Genomic DNA, 27,522 nt, shown 5'->3' on the forward strand with positions numbered 1-27,522 from the left:
CCGGGGAAGGCGGGCCGGTTAGAATTCTCAGAGGTAGGAATGCCCCACCCAACAAGGGCGGGACCAGGAGGAGCTACGCAGGGAGGAGCCTGCAAGCTCGGCAGCCACCTGCCGCTAAAGCCCCGCCTCCACCTCGCAGGAGGCAGTCAGTGGGTGGGACCAGTGTGTGTGAGGAAAAAAAAATAGCCATGCAAACTCAGCCGCTGCTTTTTCTGGCCCCGTGGCCACCGCTGCCACAGGCCAGTGGGCGGGACCGGTGTGTGTGAAGGAAAAAAAAATATACTCCCGGAGTCCGCCAAGGTCTCCTGCACCCTGGTGCTGACCTGGGAAAAAGATGCTTAGTCAGAGAGGGATGGGTTTAGTCAGGGAGGGACGGGTTTAGTCAGAGAGGGACGGGTTTAGGGTTGTAAGGCGGTGGGAGGAGTGACCCACGAGGAGAGGAATGATCCGCTGGGTCTAAAGAGCCAGTGGACAGAGAAAGGGGTTTGAGAGAGCAAAGAGGACTTCCAGAGGAGGATCAGATGGTGGGACATGAGGAGTAAAGCGAGGGGGGAGAGCGAGAGGGTGGGGGGGAGGGAAGCCTGTTCGCAGGAATCTCTGAGGCTTCCTTGTCCGGTGGCAAAAATTATCTAGATCTCGGAGGATATTGGAATGCGGTTTTATGAGGCGGTTTGGCAGAGGATATTGGAATCGAAGGTGCCGTTTTGAATGAGCTTAGCCAGATTGGAAGAGAAAGGGCTGTTTTTTCCAGGGGGTTCGGACTGAGAGGTCCCCAAGACCCGAGGGAAAGGCCACCGAGAAGCTGGGGAGGGAACAGGAAGCGTCTGTCTTTCCCCCTTAGCCCACCTGTGGATAGAGAGACAAGAAAAGGGCCCAAGGTCGTCACCCCGAAACCTTTCCCGAGGAGTAGAACAGAGTTTTCCCGGCCAGGCGCCCTGGCTTTCGTAGGATGTAGAACGTGTAGCCGAGTAGACAGGAGCACTCTGAGGCCCTTCCAGGTCAAGGGCACCGGGGAGCGGGGTGGTGGTGGTGAGGCCTGCCGGAAAGAAAGTGACGAGATGCCCACGGGCCCCGGTGTGGCAGGGTTCGAGAGGTGTTCTGAACGGGCCAATCAACTCAGGACCCTGCAGCCGAGCAGGGCCAGAGCACTGTCCGTGTTCACCCCGGTCTTAGACACCAGTATGAAAGACAATTAACAGTAGCAAAATGACAGTGATGAAGTAGCAACAAAAATAATTTTACAATCGGGGGTCACCACAATATGAGGAACTGCATTAAAGGGTCGAGGCATCAGGAAGGCTGAGAACCGCCGCACAGAAGTGAACTCAGTCCGAGGGGCTCAGATGAAGTCAGGCTCCCACCCTCTCCTGGCTCAGCTTCCTTGGGGCTCGGGGCACCTTTTCTCCCACCGTTGACCCGTTCCCTCTATTGTGGGGGAAGAGAGGCCAAGACACAGATTGCTCCAGACTTACCTTACTCCTGCTCTGTGGCCTTGGAGGGAAGAGAGAACTGCTCTTCCCCGGAGGCTCAGGGTGGGAGGCTGTCCTGGCATGGGTGGTTTGCTCATTCCGGGGCCAGCGTCGGTGGCCAGAGCAATGGAATACTGTGACTGACCGAACCTGCTGTGGTGGGCCACCCACGAGAACCATGTGGAGTAGGGTCGGGGATGGAGAGTCTCCCAGAAGACGTTTGCTGGGGTTACCAGGATGGCAGAATCTGGCTGCTACAGTGTTACATTCCATTGAATGGAGCTGGGTCTAACCTGCTCCAAGTTGGCTTGCCCCCCATTCTGGAGCGTCACCGGGCCTCATTGAGACCTTCTTCTTCTTCTTCTTCTTCTTCTTCTTCTTCTTCTTCTTCTTCTTCTTCAACATATTTTATTGATTTTTCACAGAGAGGAAGAGAGAGATATAGAGAGTTAGAAACATCGATGAGAGAGAAACATCGACTAGCTGCCTCTTGCACACCCCCTACTGGGGATGTGCCCGCAACTCAGGTACATGCCCTTGACCGGAATCGAACCTGGGACCTTTTAGTCCGCAGATTGATGCTCTACCACTGAGCCAAACTGGTTTCGGCTCATTGAGAGCTTCTTGATGACTTCTCCTGCAGCTCTAAAGGGACGGCCGCTGACCACGCCATCTCCTGCTTCACCCCAACGGTCTGCAGGTTGACCTAGGCCAGGCTCCTCCCGGAGGAGAAATGACCTTGATGACCACTGGCCCACTGAGCATCAGCCTTCTCTGACCCTCAGGTCTCCGAGGGGCTGGCATGCTGCGGTGGCGGCAGCAGCAGTGACAGCCCAGCGCTGTCTGCAGAGCTCCGTTTTGTTTTGGGATTGGATGGGGTGTACAGAAATAGACGGTGGTTTGTATGGATTCGAAAAGTCATGGTTTTTTCATCTTTGCGGTTGCTTTGAGCCGTGGGCCCAATGGGAACGTTTTGCCAGGCGTGTTAGAATGTTCTCAGGGTAGCTCCAAGGACCTTCTGTTCCTCAAAGCATGCTGCCCTGACAGGTAAAAAGCCACCAGGTGGGTCTGTCTGGGGAAAGAAGAAAATTAAATGAGCTGAGACCCGCCAGGGAGGGCAGGTAAAGGTCCTGGGCAGCCCAACCCATCCAATTCCACTTCTGCGCACATCCCCGCTCAAACCTGGGCTGCTCCATGCGGGGCCGAGTGCCACTCATGTTCGTGCTGATAACTTTTGGTTAGTTATCTTTTGTGTGTGTGTGTGTGTGTGTGTGTGTGTGTGTGTGTTTTATCTTTTTTTTTTAATATATATTTTTAAAAATATATTTTTATTAATTTTTACAGAGAAAAAGAGAGAGGGATAGAGTCAGAAACATTGATGAGAGAGAATCGTCGATCAGCTGCCTCTTGCACACCCCCCCTTTTGGGGATATGCCCGCAGCCAAGGTACATGCCCTTGACCGGAATCGAACCTGGGACCCTTCAGTCCGCAGGCCAACGTTCTATCCACTGAGCCAAACCGGTTTCGGCTAAAAAAAATATTTTTATTGATTTCAGAGAGTAAGGGAGAGGGAGAGATAGAAACATCAATGATGAGAGAGACTCATTGATTGGTTGCCTCCTGCACGCCCCTCACCGGGGGTGGAGCCTGCAACCTGGGTATGTGCCCTGACCAACTATGACCTCCTGGTTCATAGGTCAACACTCAATCACTGAGCCATGCCTGTTGGGCCAGTTATCTTTTTCAATGGTATTTCTGTAAGTAGCAAAACTAATAAAGGTATTTCCATTTCAGTAAAAACAATACAAATCCGGATTTGTTTGGTTACACATGTGTATCTAGCTTTCTTGATAGGGTCTCTGAGGCGCTTTTGGAGAGAGATTTACTTTCCCAGGAAACCAAAAGGATCTAGACATAAGGGCTGGAAGGTTAGGTGCCTGGTCCTGGAGTGTGTGTGTGTGTGTGTGTGTGTGTGGGTGTGTGTGTGTGATGGGAAACTGGTGGAATTAGTAGAATTATGGAAATGGTCTGTACGAAAGGGGAGTCAGGGGAGTAGTAGACTGTGGGGTTCAATTCATCAAATATTAAGCAATATTAATTCATCAAATATTAAGCAATATCATCGATCAGCTGCCTCTTGCACACCCCCTTTTGGGGATATGCCTGCAGCCAAGGTACATGCCCTTGACTGGAATCGAACCTGGGACCCTTCAATCCGCAGGCCAACGCTCTATCCACTGAGCCAAACTGGTTTCGGCTAAAAAAAATATTTTTATTGATTTCAGAGAGTAAGGGAGAGGGAGAGATAGAACTGTTCCAGAACTTTGAGGTGTATTAGTGAATAAAACAGATACAGATCCTACCTCTAGGAAGCTCAATTTCTAATGTAAAAGGCAATTAACTATATATGTGACAATTTAATACTAAACTATGTGGTATGTTCTAATGAATGATGCTATGTGGAGGGAGGGAGGTCCAAAATGCGGTGTGAGGTTGTGGGCCGAAATTGTCAAGAATGGTGCAGCAGGCCTCATTAAGAAAGCGATCTTTGAGCAAATCCTTAAAGGAGGTGAGGACTGACTCACCATGTGGATGTCTTGGGAAGGAGGATTCCATGCAGAAGACACAGGCAGTGCAAGGTCCCTGAGGCAGCAGTGTGCTTGAGAGGGGAGTTTAGGCAAGAGGGAAAATATCCGGGGACTTGGTCATTGTAAGGACTTCGGCTTTTACTCTGAAGAAAAAGGCGTTAAAACGTGTTTTTTCCAGCTTTCTGGCTTTTCTTCCCAGGGTCTTGTTTAGTGTGTGTACACATGTGAGAAGGTCTGGCAAAGGCAGGCACCTGGGTGTTCATAACTGCCCTTCCAATCTTCCTCCCATTACCCTACTTCTCAGCCTGGGGTGTGGCTCATTCCAGGCCCTCAGTTGTTTTTAGGGCACACCCCCAGCCGTGCAACTGGGCTGCTCAATCACAGAGCGAATTAGAGGTGAGAGAGACCACCCCATCGCCCCCAGGGGTGCTCACTGCCAGCCAATGGAAGCCTCCCAGGGGACCAGAGAGGCGGCGACTGGGAATGGGGAGCAGGCAGGGGGCCAGCAAAGTCATATCCTCCGGAGAGAGACAGACCTCAGGTCTTCCTCCCCACCTCCCCCCTCGCCCCTCTCCCTTCTCCACACACACACACACACACACACACACACACACACACGCTCACACACACACACACACACACACACACGCTCACACACACTCACACACACTCACACACACTCACACACACTCACACACACTCACGCCTGACACAATGGCCGGGTGGGGCTGAGGAACTGGCTTCCTCTGCTGAGATCCCAATCTGGGCCCTCGGTTCCCGCCCCAGAAACACAGGAACAGGCACTCGGAGACCTGGCCCCACACTCCTTGCTCCAAGGGGCAGGCAGGACAGGCTGAAAATAGAAACCACTTCCAAAAAGATAAAGGTAAATTCAGGGGGAGCCATTGCAGAGCTAGGGGGGGAGGTGGGGGACCGGGGGAGGGGCCCCTCGGTGTGGAACTGGGCCGGCTCCTCTCGGGGAGCAGGCTGGCAGCTAAGGTGACAGGCACCAGGGCGGGCGGGCGGGCGAGGTGTGGGAGAGGTGGCAGACATGCCGTGAAGAGCGCACGCACCATCCCTCAGCTGAGCCAGAGGTGACAGCCCAGCTCTGTGCCATTCCCACCCGTCCTCAGCCACCCCTGTTCACCTCCAGCCCGGGAGCCCCCGTCTGCACAGCCACGCCGACGGGACGCGCGCTCGCACACACAGAATAGCCCGCTGTCCACACCCGGTGCCAGCCTCTCCCCAGACCCTGTCCGCCTCAGAACCCCAGGACACGGGCCCATCGCGCCGTCCAGAGCCCGGTGTGCGCATGTGGAGAGCGGTGTGCTTTGGGGGGGCGTCCGGTGGGAGGAGGATTTGATTCCTGTTTCCTGCTCCTACTCACTCAGCCCCAGGAGGTGACTGAGAGTGGAGAGGACTCCAGGGTAAGTGCTCGGGCCCAATACCTGGCTCCCTGAGAGAGGCGGTGTGGGGGGTGGGAACGGGAGTAAACCGTCCAGGAAGGTACCTGAGAAGGGGCGGGATCCCCCGAGGGGGGCAACGCTGGGGAGGAGCTGCCGGGCAGCCAGGCCACTGCCCGGGTCATTATGATAAGGGGCTTCCTGCCAGGACACAGAGGCCGAGGAGCTGCAAGGCTCACAGTCCACGGCCCAGGCCCCCACCCTGCCTCGTTCCTCAAGAACCCGATCTGGAGCCTGGGGTGGGGGTGGGGGTGGGGTCTCACTCTCTAGCTGACTTCTGATGGGAGTTGGGGGTCACCCCCGTCTCCCAGCCCTGACCCTGCAGCCCTCTCAGGACCGCAGCCTCCTTCCCGGAGGGAGGAAGTGGAGCTCAGGACCCCACGCTCTTGCCTTCACGCTGGTCTCCTCAGGGGTCCCGGCGGGACCCAGGCTCCCACGGGGGCCTCTTTCTCTGCGCCCCGATGGCGGGATGGGGCAGGCAGGGGCAAGAGGATGGGGCAGGAGAGACCATGTCCGGGGCCTCCTGGTCTCTTGGGGTCAGAGGCTCCAGGAATCTTTACGGCAGGAAAAGGAGACTAAAAATAATCCGGAAAGGGAGAGTCCGGAGAGAGGAACTGGGAAATGGGGGGCGGAGGGCCAGTGGAGCAGGGAAACAGTGATGCGTCCCCACCGCCAGCATGGGCGTGCGTGCGCGCAGACGCTCACAGCGCGCACGTCCCCACGCAGAGAGCACCGAGCGCCTTCACCTGGCACCCTCCCCCCACACCCCGCACACGCACCCCGCTCTCCCACCCACACCACCGGGTGAGCACATAGCAAGTACACTCCCGAGACACGCCACACAACATGCCTTTCCTACAGCACTGGCAACAGCACACACACACACAAACTACACTCACACACCTTCACACACTCACTCTGTGGACACACACACAATCCATCAAGTAGATGCGTTGTGGCTACACTGGCCAGCTAAATTCCCCTTCCCCATCCCCTTCTCCTGGACCCCCGCCCCTGCCTTGAGTCTCTCCTGGGACACCCCCACCCTAGCCTCACTGTCTCCTCCATCCAGACCGAGGCTGCAGAAGCTCAAGGCCAGAGGGAAAGGGAGACGGGGAGGGCCCAGGAAGGCTGCCGGGGAGGGGCCTCGGGAGCGAGAGGGGTGAGAGGTGAGGAGAGAAGCCTGGAGATGAGAAGGAGAGGAAGTACAGCAGCCCTCCCTCCTGACTCCAAAGTCTTGGCTGATTTACTGGCAAACAAAGTTCTGCTTAGTGGCTTTGTCTACCCAGGGCAGGCCAGGGGGTGCCAATAAGGGTCTCTCTCTCTCTCTTCTCCCTCCCTCTTCCTCAGGGGATGACTCCAGCAGAGCCCCCCACTCCTTTGAAAAGCTCAAAGGAAGATGTCAGACCCGTCTCTTCCTGTAGCGACACCCCCTACCCAGAAGCCCCCTCGGATCATCCGCCCACGCCCCCCGTCTCGGCCTCGGGCTGCCCAGTCCCCGGGGCCCCCCCACAACGGCTCTTCTCCTCAAGAACCTTCCGGCACCTCCAATGATGCCCCCACCCCGATGTGCTCCCCCATCTTCTGGGAACCCCCCGCCTCTTCCCTCAAGCCCCCTGCCCTTCTGCCCCCTTCAGCCTCTAAAACCAGCCTGGACTCCCAGGCCTCCCCAGACTCCCCTCCCAGCACCCCCAGCCCGGTGTCCCGGCGCTCCATCTCCCCGGAGCCTGCACCCAGGTCTCCAGTGCCCCCACCCAAACCCTCCGGGTCACCCCGCGCGCCTCTGCCCCCGCCCCACGCGGCCCCCCGGGGCCACGCCCAGGACGGCCCTGCCTCGGCCCCGGGCACGGTGCGGAGACTGGCTGGCAAGTTTGAATGGGGGGCCGAGGACCGGGCCCAGGCGGCACACCCCGCGGAGCCAGCTCCCCAGGGGGGAGTGGATGTGAACGGGGAGAGAGAGACCCCGCGGGGCAGCCTCCGGAGGAGGGGATCCCAGGAGAACGGCGCGCCCGGTAAGCATTTCATGGGGCGAGGGTGGGCTCGATCCAGCTCATATTGTCTTGTTTTCAGTGGTTTAAGGCTGGGTCCTTTCAGGGGCTACCTTTTAAAAACTGGATTTCCGTATTTCTGGGAGTCTGAAGGGAGTCGGGGTTGAAGAGTAGGTGATGGGGCTGGGCCATGTTTCAGCTGCCGGGCAGGCTAAGGGGAAGGACCCTGGGCCCAGGGCCTTTTCCTTAGCACACCTCGTCTCCCACAGATGCCGCCCAGGCCTGCCCTCCCTGCTGCCCCTGTGTCTGCCACGTGGCCCGGCCGGGCCTGGAGCTCCGGTGGGTCCCTGTGGGGGGCCATGAGGACGGTCCCAAGGCCGTCTGCCGAGCCTCTCCGCTGCGGGCCTCCCGCTCCCGCCCCAACCCTCCCAGCAACAGTCTCCCCTCGGTGGTCCTCACGTCCTACCGCTCCACTGCCGAGCGCAAACTCCTGCCACCTCTCAAACCCCCAAAACCAACCCGGGTCAGGCAGGACCCCACCATCTCTGTGGACCCCCCTCAGCCTGATCTCCATGTGCCCTCTGAAGATGGAAGCCAAACAGGTACGGGGCCTGGGAGAGTGGGTCCTCTGGCTGGAAGGGGGAGGGATGGAGAGGTAGAGGTCTACAGATGAACAAACTACAACCCCCAATAGGCCCTGAGCTTGTTTCTCCACCACTTGCAGCTCTAGGGCTGCTGGGAGTTGTAGTTTTTATGGTAACAGTCTCTGGTGGGACACAGGAGGCAGGAGTCGGGTGGGGATTCTGGGGATTTATTATTCTCTTCGCTCCGGGCTCTCTCTCCAGGGATCAGTCCAGATGAAGCCCCTCAGAACGATGCTCCAGCAACCGTGGAGGGCAGGTACCCACAACCCTCCCCGCCTTACTCCTACCTGAGGGCAGGCTCTCTGTAGTCCTGCTAAGGCCCACCTCCACGAAGGTGGAGTGAAGGCTGCCCAGGGCTCTAGAGACCAGCAGCCCTGGTTTCCAATCCCAGCGCTGTCCCCTGTCAGCTCTGTGACCTTCTGTAAGTCACTTAACCTTTCCGGGCCTCGGTCTCCTCATCTGTGACATGGGGGTAAGCATACCAACCACATCATATAACATTGGTGAAGAACCGGTCCCTAGTAAGTGTTCTATTGTAGTCCCCCCACCTTATGCCTCTATTGTAATTATTGTCTGCAAGTCTATTTGGCAACTACGGTAAGGTGACCAGACGTCCCGATTTTTAACAATTTGTCCCGCTTCCCGCGGCGTTTTAAAAAAGTCCCAATTTTTTCAAAAAATCCCGCGAGACAAATTGTTAAAAATCGGGGACTGTTGTCACCTTAAACTACGGACACCTCAGGACACCTCGTCTGGGCTTGTTAATGACCTTAGATTCCCCACCACTCTCAGAGCTCACCTGAGCCCATTCATTTATTCCACAAGCATTTACTGGTGTTTGTTCTCCTGGGGTTTTAGCTTGGGGGCATGGGTGTGTGGTAACCAGAACAGGAGGGACAGGGCTGCGGGGGAAGGGAAGGAGTGAGTTTGGGTTTCCCAGGCTGAGTCTCCCTGAGACACAGAGGACATTTCAGATGGCGATTGCTACGGGAGAGGGCTGGGAAGATAAAGACGTGGACGTCTCTGGTACACAGTATTGGGACAACGGATGTAGACGGAGCCCGCTGAGTCAGGGCCTCCCATACGACAGGCGCATAAAAATACCTGGGGTGCCAAAGCCAGTTTGCCTCAGTGGCTAGAGCGTCAGCCTGCAGACTGAAAGGTCCCAGGTTTGATTCCGTCAAGGGTATGCATCTTAGTTGTGGGCACATTCCCAGTAGGGGGTGTGCAAGAGGCAGCTGATCTATGAATCTCATCGATGTTTCTAGCTCTCTATCCCTCTCTCTTCCTCTCTGTAAAAAAATCAATAAAATATATTTAAAAAAAAAATATATATATATCTGGGGTTTGGTCTGGGGAGCCACCAGGGCCTCCCGCACTCAACCTGACACTGTCACTTGAATGGCGCCCCTGGAGGTGTGCGGCAGGGTCAGCTCTGGGCGGACTCCGTCCCTTTTTCTCTCCACAGGGATGAGGGCCTGAAGGAGCTGAAGGAGCAGAACTGGGAGGTGCCGCTGCAGGATGGTGAGCCTCTGGGCCTGGGGGTCCCCGCTGTGGCCAGCAGGCCGGGGGAAGGGCTCTGGGGCCCTGGCCTTCCCTCACGTGCCGTCTGCTCTCCAGAACCCCTGTACCAGACCTACCGCGCGGCCGTGCTGTCGGAGGAGCTGTGGGGGGTCAGTGCGGAGGGGAGCCCCTCTCCAGCGAGCCCCGGAGAAGCCCCCGCCTTCGCCCGGCTCCCTGGCCCTCGGAACACGCTGTGGCAGGAGCTGCCGGCCGTGCGGGCCAGCGGCCTCCTGGACACGCTCAGCCCCCAGGAGCTGCGCCTGCAGGAGGTGGCGTACCGGGGGGCTGGCCCGGGGCAGGCGGGAGCGCGGCTGGGCCCCGGGCTGGCCGGGCACCGGTTCCATGTCCCCCCTGCCCTCCCTCCGCAGAGCCTGTTTGAGGTGGTGACCTCCGAGGCCTCCTACCTGCGCTCCCTGCAGCTGCTGACCGACACCTTTGTGCGGAGCCAGGCCCTCCGGGACACGCTCACCCCCCGGGACCACCACACCCTCTTCTCCAACGTGCAGAGGGTCCAGGAAGTCAGCGAGTGGTCAGTGGGGCCCTGCCCTCTGGGCGAACGGAGCGCCTCTTCACTTCCAGCCTGTCCCGGGGCCCCTGGCTCTCTGCCCCCCTCCCTCCCACCCCTCGTGACCGACTGCTCCCCACCCCTCAGGTTTCTGGAGGCGTTACTGTCCCGCGTACGCTCTTCCCCCCACATCAGCGACCTCTGCGACGTGGTACACGTCCACGCGGTGGGCCCCTTCTCCGTGTACGTGGATTATGTGCGCAACCAGCAGTACCAGGAGGAGACCTACAGCCGCCTTATGTGAGCTCCAGGGCAGGGGCCGGGCCACAGCTGTGGGGGAAGGCCGGGGTGCAGGGGGGGTGCGGGCCAGGGCAGGCTGGGGGACCGGGGCCTCCAGGCCCACTCCAGCGGCCCGGCTGCTCCTGCAGGGACACCAACGTGCGCTTCTCGGCGGAGCTGCGCCGGCTGCAGAGCCTCCCCAAGTGTGAGCGGCTCCCGCTGCCGTCCTTCCTGCTGCTGCCCTTCCAGCGCATCACGCGGCTCCGCATGCTGCTGCAGGTACCGGGGCCCGGCCTCTCCTGCCCACCAACCCCCGGGGCCTCCTGCCCCGCCATCGCCACCCTCCCACACCCCCTGCGGCTCCGCATGCTGCTGCAGGTACCGGGGCCCGGCCTCTCCTGCCCACCAACCCCCGGGGCCTCCTGCCCCGCCATCGCCACCCTCCCACACCCCCTGCGGCTCCGCATGCTGCTGCAGGTACCGGGGGCCGGCCTCTCCTGCCCACCAACTCCCGGGGCCTCCTGCCCCGCCATCGCCACCCCCTCCCCCTCCCCACCACGAACACGGGCTTCCCTAAATCAGACCCAGTCGGGGCCTTGGAGTCCAGGACCCACCAAACTCTGCCTCGAGCTCCTCCAATGTCTCAGGGAGCGTGTTGGGGGCAGGAAATGGACCTCCGGCTGGAGGCAGGAGGTCTCGGCTTGCTCTGCCTCCAGCCGGCTGACTGACCTTGGGCAAGTCTCTTTCTCTCTCTGGGCCTCGGAGGGAACGTGGTGGTCACCTCGGCTGGGCCTCTCACTGCATACCTTCCCAGCGGGGGTGGTATCATGCCCAAGGAGGCAAAGTTCATCCTTTGGGAGGTAAAAAAAAGTCTTAAACATTCCAATGGTTGTGGTACTTCAAAGGGCCCCGGTGCATGAAAGATGTACAGCATATCTGTGGTATTACATTTCTACAAAGGCTCCTTAGCGGGGTGATACTGAGTTAAAAAAATAACAGGTTGAGCCCTAGCTGGTTTGGTTCAGTGGATAGAGCATCGGCCTGTGGACTGAAGGGTCCCAGGTATGATTCGGAACAAGAGCACATGCCCAGGGTGTGGGCTCGATCTCCAGCATGAGTTGGCCAATCAGTGGTTCTCTCTCACCATTGATGTTTCTATCTCTCCCTCTCCCTTCCTCTCTGAAATCAATAATATATATTTATATATATTTTAAAAATATGTTTTATTGATTTTTTACAGAGAGGAAGAGAGAGATAGTTAGAAACATCGATGAGAGAGAAACATCGATCAGCTGTCTCCTGCACAGCCCCTCCTGGGGATGTGCCCACAACCAAGGTACATGCCCTTGACCGGAATCAAACCTGGGACCCTTCAGTCCGCAGGCCGATGCTCTATCCACTGAGCCAAGCTGGTTTCGGCAAAAATATATTTTTATAAAGGTTGAGAAACTCTATGGCAGATTAGAAACTTCTCCCTAAACCAGGTCGCTCAGTGTGGGGATGCCAATGAGAAGCGTTCCCACCTAGATGAGCAGCATTTTCATATTTCCCCAGTTTACTGGGTCTTCCTCAGCTTCATACACCCCACCGCAGGCAAAACAGTCACACGTCACCATAGCAGCTAAACAGCCGCTGAGTGCTCTGTTCTTGGCATGGTTCTAATATAGAACCTACCCATGACTGTGTGAGGGTAGGAACGATGACTGATCCACTTTCCAGATGAGGAAACTGAGGCACAGAGAGGTTCAATCACTTGTCCAGGTCATCCGGATAATCACTGATGGAGACAAAGTTTAATTCCAGGCACTCTAACCACTGTGCTTTACTGTTTTTACTGATAGTTGTGGCTGGTAATTATTGAAATAACAGCCACCTTCTTTCGGCACTTACCGTAGTATGCGTCAAGGACTATGTGAAGAACCTTACATGTATTACGTTGCTGCATCCTCCATTGGTAGGCTAGGTGGGCACTGTCCCCAATTTACAGATGCAGAAACTGAGGCTCAGAGAGGCAACGTGACCTGCTCAGGGTTAGGCAGACAGTGAGGGTGAGGTCTCTCGGCTTTGTTGAGGCTGGTTCCTCAGCCCTGCGAACCCCAACCCCCTGTGAGCCCTGCGAGCATCCTGCCAAGCCCGGCAAGGGGCCCGGACCTGCAGCCCCTCTGAGCCCCAGGGCCAGGAGAAGGGGCCCAGTCACCCTTCCTCCTTGTCTTCAGAACATCCTCCACCAGACAGAGGAGGGGTCCAGCCGCCAGGAGAACGCCCAGAAGGCCCTGGGTGCCATCAGCAAGGTGGGCTGCGGGGGCTGCGGAGGCCCGGGGAGGCGGGGAGGGGGTCGGGGAGAAGGGAGGGTGGGAGGGAATGGGGGTGAGTGACTCCCTCCCTCACCCAGATCATCGAGCGCTGCAGTGCTGAGGTGGGGCGCATGAAGCAGACGGAGGAGCTGATCCGGCTCACCCAGAGGCTGCGCTTCCACAAAGTCAAGGTTAGGCCCCCGTCCAGACTCCCCGCCGCCCCTTTCCCCACCGCGGTGTGCTGTGCCGCGAAGCCAGAACCTCCTCCCTGCTTCCTCCCAGGCCCTGCCCCTGGTCTCCTGGTCGAGGCGCCTGGAGTTGCAGGGGGAGCTGACGGAGTTAGGGTGCCGGAGAGGGGGCATGCTCTTCACCTCGCGCCCCCGCTTCACCCCCCTCTGCCTGCTGCTCTTTAGTGACCTGCTGCTCATCACGCAGCCCAAGAGGTGGGTCCCAGGGAGGGTGGGAGCCCAGGCAGGGGTGAGGAGGAGGAGTCCGCGGGACTTCTCCCTCCGTCTGAACGCCCTCTTCCCTGGGCAGTGGGCAGCGGCTGCAGGTGCTGGACTACGCCCATCGCTCCCTGGTCCAGGCCCAGCAGGTTCCGGACCCATCTGGACCCCCCACGTTCCGCCTCTCCCTTCTCAGCAACCACCAGGGCCGCCCCACCCAGCGGCTGCTCCAGGCTTCCTCCCTGTGAGTTGTGTCTCCTAACGGGACCCTGATCTGACCTCTCTGCGCCTACCACCCCCTCCCCAGTCTCTCTCCTCCGTGGCCCCTGCCTCACCCCCAGCAGGATCTCCTGGGCCAACGGGGACCCTCCCTTGTCCCACCAGATCAGACATGCAGCGCTGGCTGGGAGCCTTCCCCACCCCCGGCCCCCTCCCCTGCTCCCCCGACACCATCTATGAGGACTGTGGTGAGTAACCCCTGGAGCGAGAGGGAGGGAAAAGTGAACCTGAAGGGGAAATACGGGGGAGAAGCTGAATGACCTTGATCCTGCTGTAATGTCACCCCACCCCCACCAGAATGTTCCCAGGACACGTGTTCAGAGCCTTCTACACCAGTCAAGACTGAGGGACCGAGTCCGGAGTCCAGGGCTGCCCCCAAGAACCTACACAAGAGCCCTGAAGGTGAGAGACTCTTCTGTTTCTTTATTTTTATTTTTAAAAATATATTTTATTGATTTTTTTACAGAGAGGAAGGGAGAGGAATAGAGAGCCAGAAACATCGATGAGAGAGAAACATCGACCAGCTGGCCTCCTGCACACCCCCCACCAGGGATGTGCCCGAAACCAAGATATATGCCCTTGTCCGGAATCGAACCTGGGACCCTTCAGTCTGCAGGCTGACGCTCTATCCACTGAGCCAAACTGGTTTCGGCAGCTTCTTCTATTTCTTCACTCAGTAAACGCTTACTGAGCACTGGGAGCGGCCGCTCGCTCTTCTCGGACATTCCTGGGTGCGGAGCACGCATTCTAGGGGAGGAGAAACAGGAGAGGATAAACAAGATAAAAAGGAAATGGCATGCAGTGCGCCTGAAGGTGCCGAGTCTGTGCCAAAAGGGAAGGGCAGCAGAGTCAGGGAGGGCAGGGGTGGCGGGGGTGGGTGGGTGACCAGTTTAAACTGGGAGGTTAGGTGGACCTCAGCGAGGAGGCACCATGTGTGTCAGCCATGTCCGGATGGAGCTGAGGCACTTGGGCCGGGGGCATCCAGAGGAAGAATGTCCCAGTCAGAGCCGGAGTCAGCGGGAGGCACTGTGGGTGGTATGTTTAGCAAACAGGAAGGAGGCGTGTGTGGCTCAGGGGAGTGAGGAGAAGGGAGAGAAGCAGGTGGGGTCAGAGAGATCGCAGGGACCAGATCATGTGGGTCCTCAGAGATCCCTGCAGGGGTTCTGGCTTCCGCTCTGAGTGGGATGAGCAGCCACGGCAGGGCTTGACAGAGGAGTGACCCTGACCCTCTCTGGTGATATTGTCACCTCCACCTCCAATGGCCTTTCTACCAATGCTCGCCATGACCCTCAGACGCTAGACCCCATGGTGTCTCCTTTCCCTCCTGACCTGCCCCTTTCCCCCGCTCCCCGGGGCCCTCTCTCTCTCTCTCTCTCTCTCTCCAGGCTGGCTGAAGGGGCTTCCGGGGGCCTTCCCTGCCCAGCTGGTGTGTGAAGTCACAGGGGAACATGAGAGGAGGAGGCACCTGCGCCAGCACCAGAGGCTCCTTGAGGCTGTTGGACCCTCTTCAGCAACCCCCAGTGCCCCCCAATCCTAATGCATGCTGGGGAGGGGGCGCAGGCTGGCAGGACAGCTGGCAGCGTGGCACCGAGAGGACAAAGCTCATCTATCTATTGGATTCGCTGTCAAGTGGAAATACTACCTCTAGTGGCAACCAATAGGGACCAAGCTTCGGGACAAGGCAGCCAATGAAAACAGGACGGTCGGAGCCCAGGCAACGAGGGAGAATGAGGCTGGTCTGAGTGTGTTGCCAGTGGAGACAGAGGCTTAGAGCAGAGCTGGCTCACCTGGACCCAAGAGATCAGCAGTGACTCTCTTTGGTTCTATAGCAACAACCAGCCCTGCCCTTTGAACCTAAGAAGTATTATATTTCATTCTCAGGGTGTTTCCTGTGTCCTCTCAAGCCACGTTTTCTCTTCTAGAAGAATCCAGAGTGTGTTTCTCAGAGAATGTGTGTGTGTGTGTGTGTGTATGTGTATCTGCTGAGTGTGTGTGTGTGTGTGTGTGTAAGTGTGTGTGTGTGTGTCTGCTGAGTGTGGTGTGTGTGTGTGTGTGTGTCTGCTGAGTGTGTGTGTGTGTATATCTGCTGAGTGTGTGTGTGTGTGTGTGTCTGCTGAGTGTGTGTGTGTGTGTATCTGCTGAGTGTGGTGTGTGTGTGTGTGTATGTGTGTGTGTGTGTGTGTGTGTGTCTGCTGAGTGTGGTGTGTGTATGTGTGTGTGTGTATGTGTATATGTGTGTGTGTGTGTGTGTGTGTGTGTGTCTGCTGGGTGTGGTATGTGTGTGATCTTGCCTCCTCCCAGAAGACTGACTGCCCCGTTCTCCCCTCAGCCCCCGTGTTAACTATTATTCTCTCGGAGAAAGACCGCAGCCTGAGAGCCAGAGGAGAATGAGCTGGACGTGGCTTGGCAGCCGGAGGCCAGAGCTGGGGTGAGAGCCCTGGGATCTGGCTCTCTTGGGGGCCAGAGTTCCCGGACGCTGGAGGGTGATGTTCTGGAGCAGACAAGCAGCCTGGCGGAGCAGCCCAGGGGCTGGTGAAGATGGCCAGTAACTGGGGTGCGAGGGCCCCGAAGCCCACCAGCCCTTCCCCCGCCCCAAAGCGTGGCGTCTGTGGTCTTTGCTGGGAAAGCCCCCAACTGAACTGTAATCAGTGTCCAGCCGTGGCCTCGGACCCCAGGACACGGAAGCTGTGGATCAGGGGCCAGCTGAGGAGCGTCTGGGCTTTCCTGCCTTCATCCCGGTCCTCTCACAGAGTCGTGGGGCCAGGCAGTGGGCAGAGAATGGAGGGCGTCTGCTTCTGGATGAGAAGTTGCCCCCGTGTGATGCCAGGAGGAGGCGAGGGACTGACAGAGGAGCAGACAGTGGCCGGCGAGTGGGGCCCGGGCCTGGCACAGGCCTCTGAGTGAGGCCTCCGCACCTTCCCTGCACTCACGCACAGACACTCGCCCGGGACAGAAGCCGCCACGCTGACCACGGAGGCGCAGGGACACTCAGAGACGCAGAGGGAGAAAGCGCTGGCATTGGCATGTCTGTGACTTAGGAGATTCGCCGGGCACAGGGCCTGGCACATGAGAAACCTTCAATAAATGCTGGTGGGCTGTACTGAGGTTCTCTGGGGGCTGTGTGCTTAAGGGAGCCGTGGTTTCCCGGTGTGGCTCTGTAAGGCGGGTGGGGCTGGCTGGAAAGGGATTCTTCCAGAGCAGTCTGTTCTGCCGGGAACTGGGCTTGGAGACGAGGCACAGGCTCCAGTGTGTCGGCCCACTCACCCTGCCCGGGACCCAGGGCTGCGGTGGCGGGGGGTTTGCAGGTGGCGGGGGGTGGGGGCTCCTGCAGGGTGGGGGAGAAGATAGGGCAGCGCCAGGTATGGCTGGGGCTCCAGGGGCGGATGGAGGTGCAGGGAGCAGGATGAAGAGGGCAGTCAGCAATAAAGGTCTTTCCCGACCAGCCAAGCAGCCCTGGGTTTAATCCAATCAGTTCCACACCCGTTTCCTGAGTGCCTCCTATGTGCCAGGCACTGCTCTAAGATCCGGGGACACAGAGACGAAGAACACAAGGGCCCTGTCCTCAAGGAGCCTCCATTCTGGGTTAGGGGCCAGGTGGGAAGAACAAGTCCCAATTGTGAACAATTTAATGAGCAAGGTAAAGGCAGGTAGCAGCTATGGAGAAAATACAGCAAGGGCTGTGATGTAGAATACTCCGTGTGTGCGCGCGCGCATGCGCGCTGGCGGGGGTGTGTGGACTGACGCTTTGAAGAAGATCGTAGAGGTAACATTTGAGCTGAGACACAAATGACAAGAAGGAAGCAGCCCTGGGAAGGCGTCAAAGGGATTGAAGTCCGGGAAATAAAGGTAGTGGTCGTGGGGAGGGGCATTTGCTTCTTAAGTTTCCTGGTTGTGGAACCTCTCTCCATCAAACTCCTCTCTCTCTCTCTCTCTCTCTCTCTCTCTCTCTCTCTCTCTCTCTCTTTCTCTCTCATACTCAGAGAAAGAAAGACAGACAGACAGACATAGGAGGCTCACGCAAAGACAGACAGAGGAGGCTCACACAAAGCCACACATATGACCCATGTATGGTACTGCCTAGCTCCCCAACCCCTCCCTGAGCCTGCCGCCGAGGAGGCCCCCGTACCGCACTTCAGGTGCCCTAGAAATGGGGTAATGGCTAGTGGAGGACAAAGACCAGGTAAGAGTTGTTTTGGGGATGTAAAGGCACATAAAATACCACCCCACGTTCCAGAAGAGACAGGAAGGAAAGGGGCCTGTCTGTTTCTGCTATCTCAGAGCCCCTTTCCATTTTGGGGTGACAAGTGAGTGTGTGCAGCTTGGGAGGGGTGTGCATTCGGCAGGCCTGTCGGAGAGGGCGAGGGGCACGAAGGACAGCTATGTGGGAGCGGGAGGCTGTGGGGCAGCGGGACCACCATGAGTGTGGAGAAGGTGGGTGGGAGGAGGGCTGGGGCTGGGGTAAGGAAGACAGAGGGGGGATGAGGGGGGTGGTACAGGAGGCACCGTGGCTGTAGGTAACTTGGGGAGCCGTGAATTCTCTCCCTCCACCCCCTGCACACCTCCACGGGGACCCACCTGTCACACAGCTGCACTCCTGCCGCATCCTCTCCATCCTGTGGCGCTCCTCACCCTTCCCGCCCCTCTGAGCACCTTCTGCAGCTTTCTCGTAGGTGTGGGAGGAGGGTTCACGGGAGAAGCCTCCCAGGGCTGTCCTGTCTGGTGTTCCAGGCATGGTGGTGGGGGTGACAGGGGTCGGGACAAATGTTCCAGGTGGCAGAGAGGTTCATTGACCCCTTTGGGGGGTCCTGAAGCTGCCATCACTCCATGCCTTCACATTCTATCGTGCTGGGGAGGTGGATGAAAGTCATATTTTCATAGGCTCCGGGAGGCACAGGTGTGTCTCTGGCCGGGGGAGGTGCCTGGGAGGACCAGGTGGGGAAGCCAGGTCCTGTTGGTTCTCTCTCTCTCTCTCTCCCTCTCTCTCTCTCTCTGCTCTCTCCAGCCCCCCAGTCCTGCTCCTCATGTTTGTGGCCTCCATATACGGGGATTCAGTGAGAATGCAGATAGGACAGAGCACTGACCTCTCTGCACTGGCCCTTCTATGGCTCTGGGTCCACATCGTTGAGGCCATTATTACTGGTGAGCTGAGGCGGGTTGCAATCATGACCACAAGCAACAGGTGGAAGAGATCCCCTTTCCCCTGCAGCCTTCTCACTAGCCCTCTGCCATCTCCTTCTAGCCGCACAGGCCCTCCAGCCCGCTCCCTGAGATCCTTCCCAGGCCCTTCAGCCTGGTCTCTCCACCCCTGAAAGCTTCTCTCTCTCTGTCCTCCCTCCTTCCTCGCGGGACTCGCCTCTCTCTTCAGCTCCCGGGGTGTCTGCTGGCCCCTGCTTTCGGGTCGGCCAGGCCACCAGGCAGGCAAACCACCCGGAGCCGGAGTACGTCTGCGACAGCCCCCGCACCAGCCTGACAGTCCCGCAGGCCGCCCGACCTTGCTCCCCGGCTCGCCCTCCCCAAACCAGCGGCTCCCCGCCCTCCAGCGGCCCGAGACAGTCTGGGGCCAGAGCAACGGAGCAACGGGCAGCAACTCCCCTGTGGATCTAACCCGGACGCCCTTGTGGCCCCGCCCCCATGGACTGGCCCCGCCCCCAGAACAGGCCCCGCCCCATGCCAGGCCCCGCCCCGCCCCCGCCGCGCCCGGGCCGGGTCCGCGGTGCACCCAGACCTACCTGGCGCCGCCGGTTCCCAGCTCGCGGCCTTGGCGCGTCTCCCGGCCGAGCTCGGCGGACTGGTTCTCAGCTTCGCCTCCCCCGCGAGGCAGGACCCGGGGGCGGCCGCCCCGCGAGGAATCCAGAGGACGTTGGGGCGCCGGCCCTGCGCCTGCAGTCCCGGCGGCGACGCCCCGCTCCCCGCAGGGCTGGCTCCCCGGTCGCCCCCAACTTCCCAGGCCCAGGGCCGGCGTGTAGCTGGCTGGTCCCAGCGCCCCGGCGTCGGCGGCGGGGCAGACGTTTCCCATTGTTCTCTGCACCGACTTCTGTCTCTGGGGCTCAGCCTTGCCGAGTGCCTAAGCCCACACCGCTCCGCAGTCGACCCGGAGTCGCATCTCACTCCTCCTGCTCCCAGTTTTCTCCTTTCTCCTTCCCATACTCCGCTGACCCACCGGCCTCCAGCCCCCAGGAGGCATCGTCCCTTCACTCCTGAAATCTTTTCCCACTCTGTCCACCTTTGGAAATCTGAAGCTGCCCTGTGAGGGAAAGGGTTGGGCTGAATTCCGATTTTATGGGGTTCTTCTAAAGAAAGAGAATACAAAATATGAATTAAAAATTGGGTACAAAAGTGAATTTTATTTAGAAAGATAAAATAATAAATCAATTATTTTTAAAAGCTGACAAACATGGACAATGTAAAAATACAGAAAAAGTTTTTTTTTTTTTTGGCCATTCTAATAGGTGTGTAGTGGTATCTTATTGTGATTTTATTTATTCCTTATTTAAATTCTTTATTGTTGAAAGTATTACATATGTCTCCTCCCCCCCCCAGCCCCCCCCGTGTCCTCTTCTCCCTGCCGGCTCCTGCCCCCAGCACAGACCCTCACCCCCCTACCGTCTGTGTCCATGGGTTATGCTCATATGCATGCACACAAGTTCTTCGGTTGATCTCTTAATGGCCCCGCTCCCCCCGCCCCCCCTCCATCCCCGCTTTCCCTCTGAGGTTTGAGGGACTCCTATGTCTCTGGATCTATTTTTGTTCATCAGTTTATGTTGTTTATTATATTTCACAAATGAGTGAGATCATGTGATTATGTATTTATCTTTCTCTGACAGGCTTATTTCACTTAACATAATGCTTTCCAAGTCCATCCGTACAGTTGCAAATGGTAAGAATTCCTTTATTTTTACAGTAGTGTAGTATTCCATTGTGTAAATGTACCACTGTTTTTTAATCCACTAATCTGCTGATGGGCACTTAGGCTGTTTCCAAATCTTAGCTATTGTAAATTGTGCTGCTATGAACATAGGGGTGCATATATCCTTTTTTTAAAAAAATATATTTTTTATTGATTTTTTACAGAGAGAAAGAGAGAGGGACAGAGAGTTAGAAACATCGATGAGAGAGAATCATCAATCAGCTGCCTCTTGCACACTCCCCACCGGGGATGTGCCCGCAACCAAGGTACATGCCCGTTACCGGAATCAAACCCGGAACCTTTCAGTCCCCAGGCCGACGCTTTATCCACTGAGCCAAACCGGTTTCAGCCATATATCCTTTTTGATTGATGTTTCTGATTTCTCATTGTGTTTTAATTTGTGTTTTCTTTCTTTTTAAAAATATATTTTTATTGATTTCAGGGAGGTAGAGAGGAAGAGAGATAGAAACATCAATGATGAGAGAGAATCATTGATCGGCTGCCTCCTGCACACCCCCTACTGGGTGGGGATTGAGCCAGAAACCTGTGCGTGTGCCCTTGACCGGAATCAAACCTGTGACCCTTCAGTCTATTCACTGAGCTTTACTAGCTAGGGCTAATTTGTGTTTTCTTAATGACTAATGGTACTTAGTATCTTTTCATGTGCTTGTTGGCCACTTGAATATCTTCTTTGGTGAAGTGTCTATTCAAATCCTTTGGCTTTTTAAAAACTAGGTGGTTTATTTTCTTATTGTGTTTTGGGAGTTCTTTATACTAGTATAGTCTGGATAATTCCTGTAGCAGATATGTGATTTGAAAACATTTTCTTCCAGTCTGTGGCTTGCATTTTCATCCTTTTAACTGTGTTTTTCAGAACAGAAATTATTTTTTATTTTTAGCAAAAGCAGTTTTATTAGAGAAGGTAAAGTAACAAAGCTCTCTGTAGCAGAGAGGTGTCCCAAACGGGTTGCTCAGGAATTCTTAATGTTGCAGTCACTTTTTACTTTCTTTCCCTGCAGTAATTTGTTTTTCTTCCCACTTCTGTTCAGTTGGTTTATAAAAGGCAATGACATTTCCCGCGGAGGTAGGGGCAGAGCCAAGCAAATGGGACACACACTGACAAGCAGATCTGCCCATCATTTCCCTGTGTGCCTGCCCCAATTAAGCCCAAGTAATTGATTATCTGTCTAGACTCAGTGGGACAAAACAGGTGACCAGGAGTCAGCAATAACGGCTTATCCCCCGTACTTCCCTGTCTAGACAGCTGAGCCGAACCAGAACACATGACACACAGACAGAATCAGTATGCAATCACACAGGGTTTAGTTACCTGTTCCTAGCGGGTCCCCGGCTCCAGCAAAGGCCACGCGGTGATGCACACTGAAGGACAGAAAACAGAGACAGGCAGGCGGCCACAGCTGGTTCAGGCTCACACAGCAGACCAATCAGGGACTTATCTCTTAGAGCGATGTGGAGTCCTCCTCTTATCGGGCAGGAGACCTCAACTGAAGCTGCTTTGCTATAAACAAATTGTATCCAGCGTGGGCCAGACGGTGTGCCTTATGCTGGGAGCAGGGCGTTTACACTTTAAGGGCTCAGAGCTTTTATATCAAGATATTGGGGTGTTCATTCATTTTGGAAGTTACAGAGTATTGGAGGTATCCATACAGCAAACAGTTCACACAACGATTAGAGGGTTACATTATTATAACAGTGCCCAAACCCTGTAGGTTGGGAGACATTGTGGGGTCTTCTACAGCTTCCCTGCTGGTGTGTGAGCCTCGGGCCAGCAGCCTGGGCCGCACCTGGGACCTTGTTACAGGCGAGGCATGTGCCTTGTAAGGAGATACCCGAGTCCTCAGCACACACTTCAGAGTTTGAGGAACACACCATCACCAACAGGCCCACAGGAAAGAAGAATGCATCCTTTCCCAGATGCAAAGGAGAGGGAATGTTGCAGTGTGGATTCTGGCCACAGAATTACCCTGGAATGCCAGGGGCCTGGGAGCTTGCTTGTGAAAAGCCAGGCCAGCGTGGCTTTCGGGTTCAAAGGCTTGGAGAGAGAGCTGACACACAGACTGACTCACAAGACAAGAAATATCCATTTGATTATGGGGGGAGGCCAGGGAAAAGCTCACCTCTAGCAGTCAAGTTCCATTGAGTCTCATTTCCCAGCTGCTTTTATTTACCAGAATACACAATTGCCTTTTCGGAATGCAAACAGACATAACAATGGTGATGTTTAGTAAACAGTAAGATGATCAGGTTTGGCGGAGTGTGCTTTAGGCCACTGAGCCAGCAGAAGGTAATAAAATTAAACATTCACCCTGTGACTATCAAAAGGAGTCCAGGTCAGCCTTCCACCAGACTTTTAAAGTTAAATTACTGTTTTAACTTCGCATTTAAGTTAATTACTGCTGATCTTGGTTTCCAGCACTTGCTGCCAGGAGAGCCACACGGATGTGTGTTAGGGTGAGCTGGCCTGGAGTGGGACTGTTCCTGAGTGTCATGCAGGCAGCAGAGCAATTCCACAGGGACAATCCAGGAGTGATCGATGTGGCTGTGTAAGCCCAAGGCCATGTTCTCCAGGGCAGCTGTGCCCACAGTCATTGAGGGGCTGCATCCCATAAGGGATGTCCAGGCACCTGTACTCACAGACGGAATGCGGGTAGTTTCCTTTCCAGAAACTTCCTAGCCTTGCACTCCATTCTGGCTGTCCTCTGTACCTGTATGAGCAAGTGACTACTTTTTGGATGCTTGGCTTCCTTTCCAAAAGTTTGGAAAACTGCCCAAACCCTCGGTGTGGCTCAGTGGATAGAGCGTTGGCCTGTGAACTGAAAGGTCCCAGGTTCAATTCCCATCAAGGGCATGTACCTTGGTTGCGGGCATGTCCCCAGTAGGGGGTGTGCAGGAGGCAGCTGATGTTTCTCTCTCATTGATGTTTCTGACTCTCTATCCCTTTCCTTTCCTCTCTGTAAAAAATCAAAAAAAAAAAAAAAAAAAAAAAGTTTGGGAAACGATTCCTCCGCAAGTCCATGTGGCTCTGGTGGTTGTCAGTGAGAGTGTCCACCTGCCCGTGCTCCTCCGGTTCCTGCTCAGTTCCAGGCCTGGGTGTTCAGCTTCCTCTTTGAGTCTGTGTTTACTCAGTATCGCCCCGATATGTTCCTTTTTTTCTAACTTCGTTCGGCTTTGTGTTGGCAACCTAAGAATTCTCACTGGTCACACAGCCTCATAAGGCAGTTGGCCAGGAAGGCACCTTTGTGCCTTTCACCTTGTGGCCAACAGACAGCCCCTCGGAATGGATGTGGGGTCAAGGCGTGGTGGGAGCAGCACCTTCATGAAGCAGAGGACAAGGTGCCTCTTCCTTCAGGCCAGTGGGCATGGCTTGTCCAGCAAAATGCAGCCTGGAGCTCAGCTCTCACTCACCCCCTCAGCCATATGTTCTGTAGCACAGGTAATATAGCCTTATGTAAAGACCCTGTTGTCAGAGCCCCCCACCTTCCCCCCCAGCTCTCTTCTCCTCTTTCCACCTTCCCTTCCCCTCTTCTAGGCTTTTACTTGGGCCACATCAAAGCTGATGACCGCTATGTTTACTTCTGTAGCAACAGTGAAGTCTTCCGTGCTTTGTCCATCTGTTGATTCTAAAAGCTGAAACTCAATTAACAGTGTTTAGTTTATGTATTGTGACTTATAAATATCTCTCAAGGCAGAGCTAGGAATCACTTAGATTCCATTTCCTTTCTTGAACTGTTTTAATTACCTTTTGAAAAACAGTATTTGATAGGTTCACAGGATTATATGAAATATATGTTAGTTATAAATGATTCTGATAGCATGAATACCATGTACCTTTCACCCAAATCAGGAACCAGGGACCTATTGCTAGTAATGTGTGTGTGCCAATGTAATCCGCCCTGTCCCATTCCCCTGCTTCGCCTGAGAAATAGGCAATATTATTTTTTGTGTTTATCATTCCGCTGCTTAAAAAAAACAACACACCCATGCAATCATAATAGCATGTATGCATAAACAATGTTTTGTTCAGTTGTGTTTGTTTATGAGCTCTATAAAGATGTTTACAGTGTAGTCTTCTGGGAGTCTGTCTTTCAGGAAGCATTGTATTTCCAAGGTTCTTCCATGTTGTCTTTTTAAAAATTTTTTAATTTTTTAAAAATTTTACACAGAGAGGAATTGAGAGAGATGAGAAACATCGATCAGCTGCCTCTTGCACTCCCCCACTGGGGATGTGCCCGCAACCAAGGTACGTGCCCTTTGATGGAATCGAATCTGGGACCTTTCAGTCCGCAGGCCGACGCCCTAGCCACTGAACCAAACTGGTTTCGGTTTCCATGTTGTCTTGTATTGCTAATGGAGCTGTCTATTATGATTAGAAACTCTTAGGAACTCCAGGAAAAGCGAAAACAGAACCAAAGAAGGAAACACAATCCTGATGGTCACTATCTCTGTATGAATGACATTCCCAGTAGGCCCAGCACCCCCTTCGTCCATCGCTGCCCCCTCCTAGTGTAGAACAGAGTTAGCCCAACCCATGGCCAAGGAAGTTAGGGAATTTGTTCGCCAGCTCCCTCTCTGTCGGCCTCCACATCCGGGTGCCCCTGGCCACGGCGGATTGTTCTAGGCATGACACTGGTCCCTGGCAGGGCCAGAGGATGTTTGGACTGAGCGGTCTCCTCTCTGACAGCCAAAGGTGGGTAGCTTAGGTGTCAGGGCCACGTTTCTCACTCCGCGGACCAGAGGAGAGCAGGAGGTTGGCCTGCAGAGGAAGAGCAAGATATTCAGGGAGAAGGAAGACCAGAGTCAGAGGGCTATGGTCTGAATGTCTGTGCACCCCCAAATCCATATGTTAGAAAACTACCCCCCAAGTTCATAGTACCCTGTTTCCCCGAAAATAAGACAGTGTCTTATATTAATTTTTTCTCCCAAAGTTGCGCTAGGTCTTATTTTCAGGGGATGTCTTATTTTCGGGGAAACACGGGATTAGGATGTAAGCCTTTGAGAGGTGATTAGGTCATAAGGGTGGACCCCTTAGGAATGGAATTAGTGCCCTTATAAAAGAGACCCCACAGAGCTCCCTGTCTCCATGTAAAGACACAGCAAAAAGTCTGCAACTTGCACCAAAACTGGTTTGGCTCAATGGATAGAGCATTGCCCTGCGGATTGAAGGGCCCCAGGTTTGGTTTCGGGCAGGGCATGTACCTTGGTTGCGGGCACATCCCCAGTGGGGGGGTGACATCGACCAGCTACCTCTTGCACAACCCCTACTGGGGATGTGCCTGCAACCAAGGTACGTGCCCTTGACCCGAATCGAACCTGGGACCTTTCAGTCTGCAGGCCGACGCTCTACCCACTGAGCCAAACCGGTTTCGGCCAATGAGTTCTTTTTTGTTCATTCTCTCATTCAACACCCAACCCAAGACTGAGGCATGTATTATTGTCCCTGTGTTACAGATGGTAACTAAGGCATAAAGAAGCTCTGACTCCCAGTCAGAGAAAGATTACTATCACGTGATCTCACTCATTTGTGGAATATAATGAACAACATAAACTGATGAACAAAAACAGATCCAGTGACAGAGAAGCATTGGTCAGACTGGGTAGGGGAGGGCAGAGGTAAGTGGGAGAGATCAACCAAAGGACTTGTATGCATGCAGATAAGCCTAACCAGTGGACACAGACACCAGGGGGGTGAGGGCATGAGTAGGGAGGGCCATGGGGGGGAAAGGACACATATGTCATACCTTAGTCAATAAAGAAAAAAAAAAGAAGCTCTGACTCATGTAGGTTCACAAGGCTATAAAGAGGATAGCCCAGCCAGAACCACTTTGGCTCAGTGGATAGAGCGTTGGTTTGCGGACTGAAGGGTCCCGGGTTCGATTCTGGTCAAGGGTATGTACCTTGGTTGTGGGCACGTCCCCGGTGCAGGAGGCGGCTGGTCCATGTTTCTCACTCATTGATGTTTCTGGCTCTCTGTCCCTCTCCCTTCCTCTCTGTAAAAAAAATCAATAAAAAGTATTTAAAAAAAAAAAAAAAAAAGAGGAAAGCCCATCATTCACACCCTACAGCCTGTGTGCTTCACCAAAGCAAGCCACCTCTGGCCGGACTCAAAGTCACACCACATTTGAAAGGCTCTCTCCTCGTGAGAATTCCAGGAGCTGAGTGAGGTCCGGAGGCCACTATGGCCGGGCCGCCATGGGTGACTCAGATTTCTTTCCCTATAACTTCAAAGGGAGATTAGAAAAATCTCAGATGGCATGAAACCGCATACCCTGTCCTTATCCTACCCGCCCCCTTCTGAGGCTGAAAGAAAGGCAGAAAGAAAGATAGAAGAAGGCTGAAACCGGTTTGGCTCAGTGGATAGAGCGTCGGTCTGCGGACCGAAAGGTCCCAGGTTCGATTCCGGTCAAGGGCATGTACCTTGGTTGCGGGCACATCCCCACTAGGGGGTGTGCAAGAGGCAGCTGATCGATGTTTCTCTCTCATTGATGTTTCTAACTCTCTGTTCCTCTCTGTAAAAAAATAAAAAAATATATATTAAAAAAATAAAAGAAAGACAGATAGAAGAGGGGAGGGAATGGCAGCCGCCACCTGGAAGTGGGAGCGGTGGGAGGGAGGGTGGGAGAGGAGCGAGGTGCATTACCCCCCTGGACCACACTTCCAGGTGTTTTCCTGGGGACAGATCTCTCCCTCCTCGGCTCCATCAGTGAGCCTTTGGGGTTGGGGTCAGGGCAGACAAAATGGGGAGAGAAAGGAGCCCCTCAGAGACCGTTGCTCTTAGGTCAGCGGTCGGCAAACTGCAGCTCCCGAGGCACCTGGGCCGCTCTGTTGACTCATGCGTTTGCCGACCGCTGCTAGACTACATGTTACCGTGTCGTTGGCAGCTGTGAGGGTTGGGCAGTTGTGGCCTCTTGTGTGCAAAGAGGCAAAGGGCAGTACATGACAGGGGTCGGCAAACGCATGAGTCAACAGAGCGGCAAACCCAAACCGCCGCCCTTGAGCCGCCGTTTGCTGACCACTCACTGTCTCAGGAGAAGGGAGGCATCAGAGCCACAGTTCTGAGCTGAGCCCGGAGGAGCAG

General features: G+C 55.4%; 1 protein-coding gene across 4 annotated transcripts; it reads left to right on the plus strand.

Moving 5' to 3' along the window:
* Positions 1 to 5,142: 5,142 nt before the first annotated feature.
* ARHGEF15 (Rho guanine nucleotide exchange factor 15) lies at positions 5,143 to 16,632 on the plus strand. Of its 4 annotated transcripts, XM_084862707.1 has the most exons (17): positions 5,143 to 5,485; positions 6,872 to 7,533; positions 7,779 to 8,111; positions 8,355 to 8,409; positions 9,622 to 9,677; positions 9,774 to 9,985; positions 10,085 to 10,245; positions 10,369 to 10,521; positions 10,650 to 10,779; positions 12,717 to 12,791; positions 12,893 to 12,985; positions 13,077 to 13,237; positions 13,332 to 13,484; positions 13,625 to 13,707; positions 13,817 to 13,921; positions 14,905 to 15,523; positions 15,717 to 16,632. In XM_084862707.1, the coding sequence occupies exons 2-16, from the start codon at positions 6,921 to 6,923 to the stop codon at positions 15,054 to 15,056; spliced, it is 2,535 nt and encodes an 844-aa protein (XP_084718833.1). In that variant the 5' UTR covers positions 5,143 to 5,485; positions 6,872 to 6,920; the 3' UTR covers positions 15,057 to 15,523; positions 15,717 to 16,632. The 4 variants fall into 4 exon arrangements, with proteins under 4 accessions (XP_084718833.1, XP_084718832.1, XP_084718831.1 ...); XM_084862706.1 differs by lacking the exon at positions 15,717 to 16,632 and adding an exon at positions 15,663 to 15,691 and having other exon boundaries at positions 10,085 to 10,521; positions 14,905 to 15,478; XM_084862705.1 differs by lacking the exon at positions 15,717 to 16,632 and having other exon boundaries at positions 10,085 to 10,521; positions 14,905 to 15,542.
* Positions 16,633 to 27,522: the final 10,890 nt, after the last annotated feature.

Source organism: Pipistrellus hanaki, assembly GCF_964339955.1.
Source record: "Pipistrellus hanaki genome assembly, chromosome: 16".
In the NCBI taxonomy this organism is placed as follows: Eukaryota; Metazoa; Chordata; class Mammalia; order Chiroptera; family Vespertilionidae; genus Pipistrellus; species Pipistrellus hanaki.

Coding starts and splice junctions, on each gene's coding strand:
- ARHGEF15 (XM_084862706.1), top strand. CDS start 6,921: ATGTCAGACCCGTCTCTTCCTGTAGCGACACCCCCTACCCAGAAGCCC. Junction 8,410..9,621: donor CCAGCAACCGTGGAGGGCAG/GTACCCACAACC, acceptor TTCTCTCCACAG/GGATGAGGGCCTGAAGGAGC. Junction 10,522..10,649: donor GAGACCTACAGCCGCCTTAT/GTGAGCTCCAGG, acceptor CTGCTCCTGCAG/GGACACCAACGTGCGCTTCT.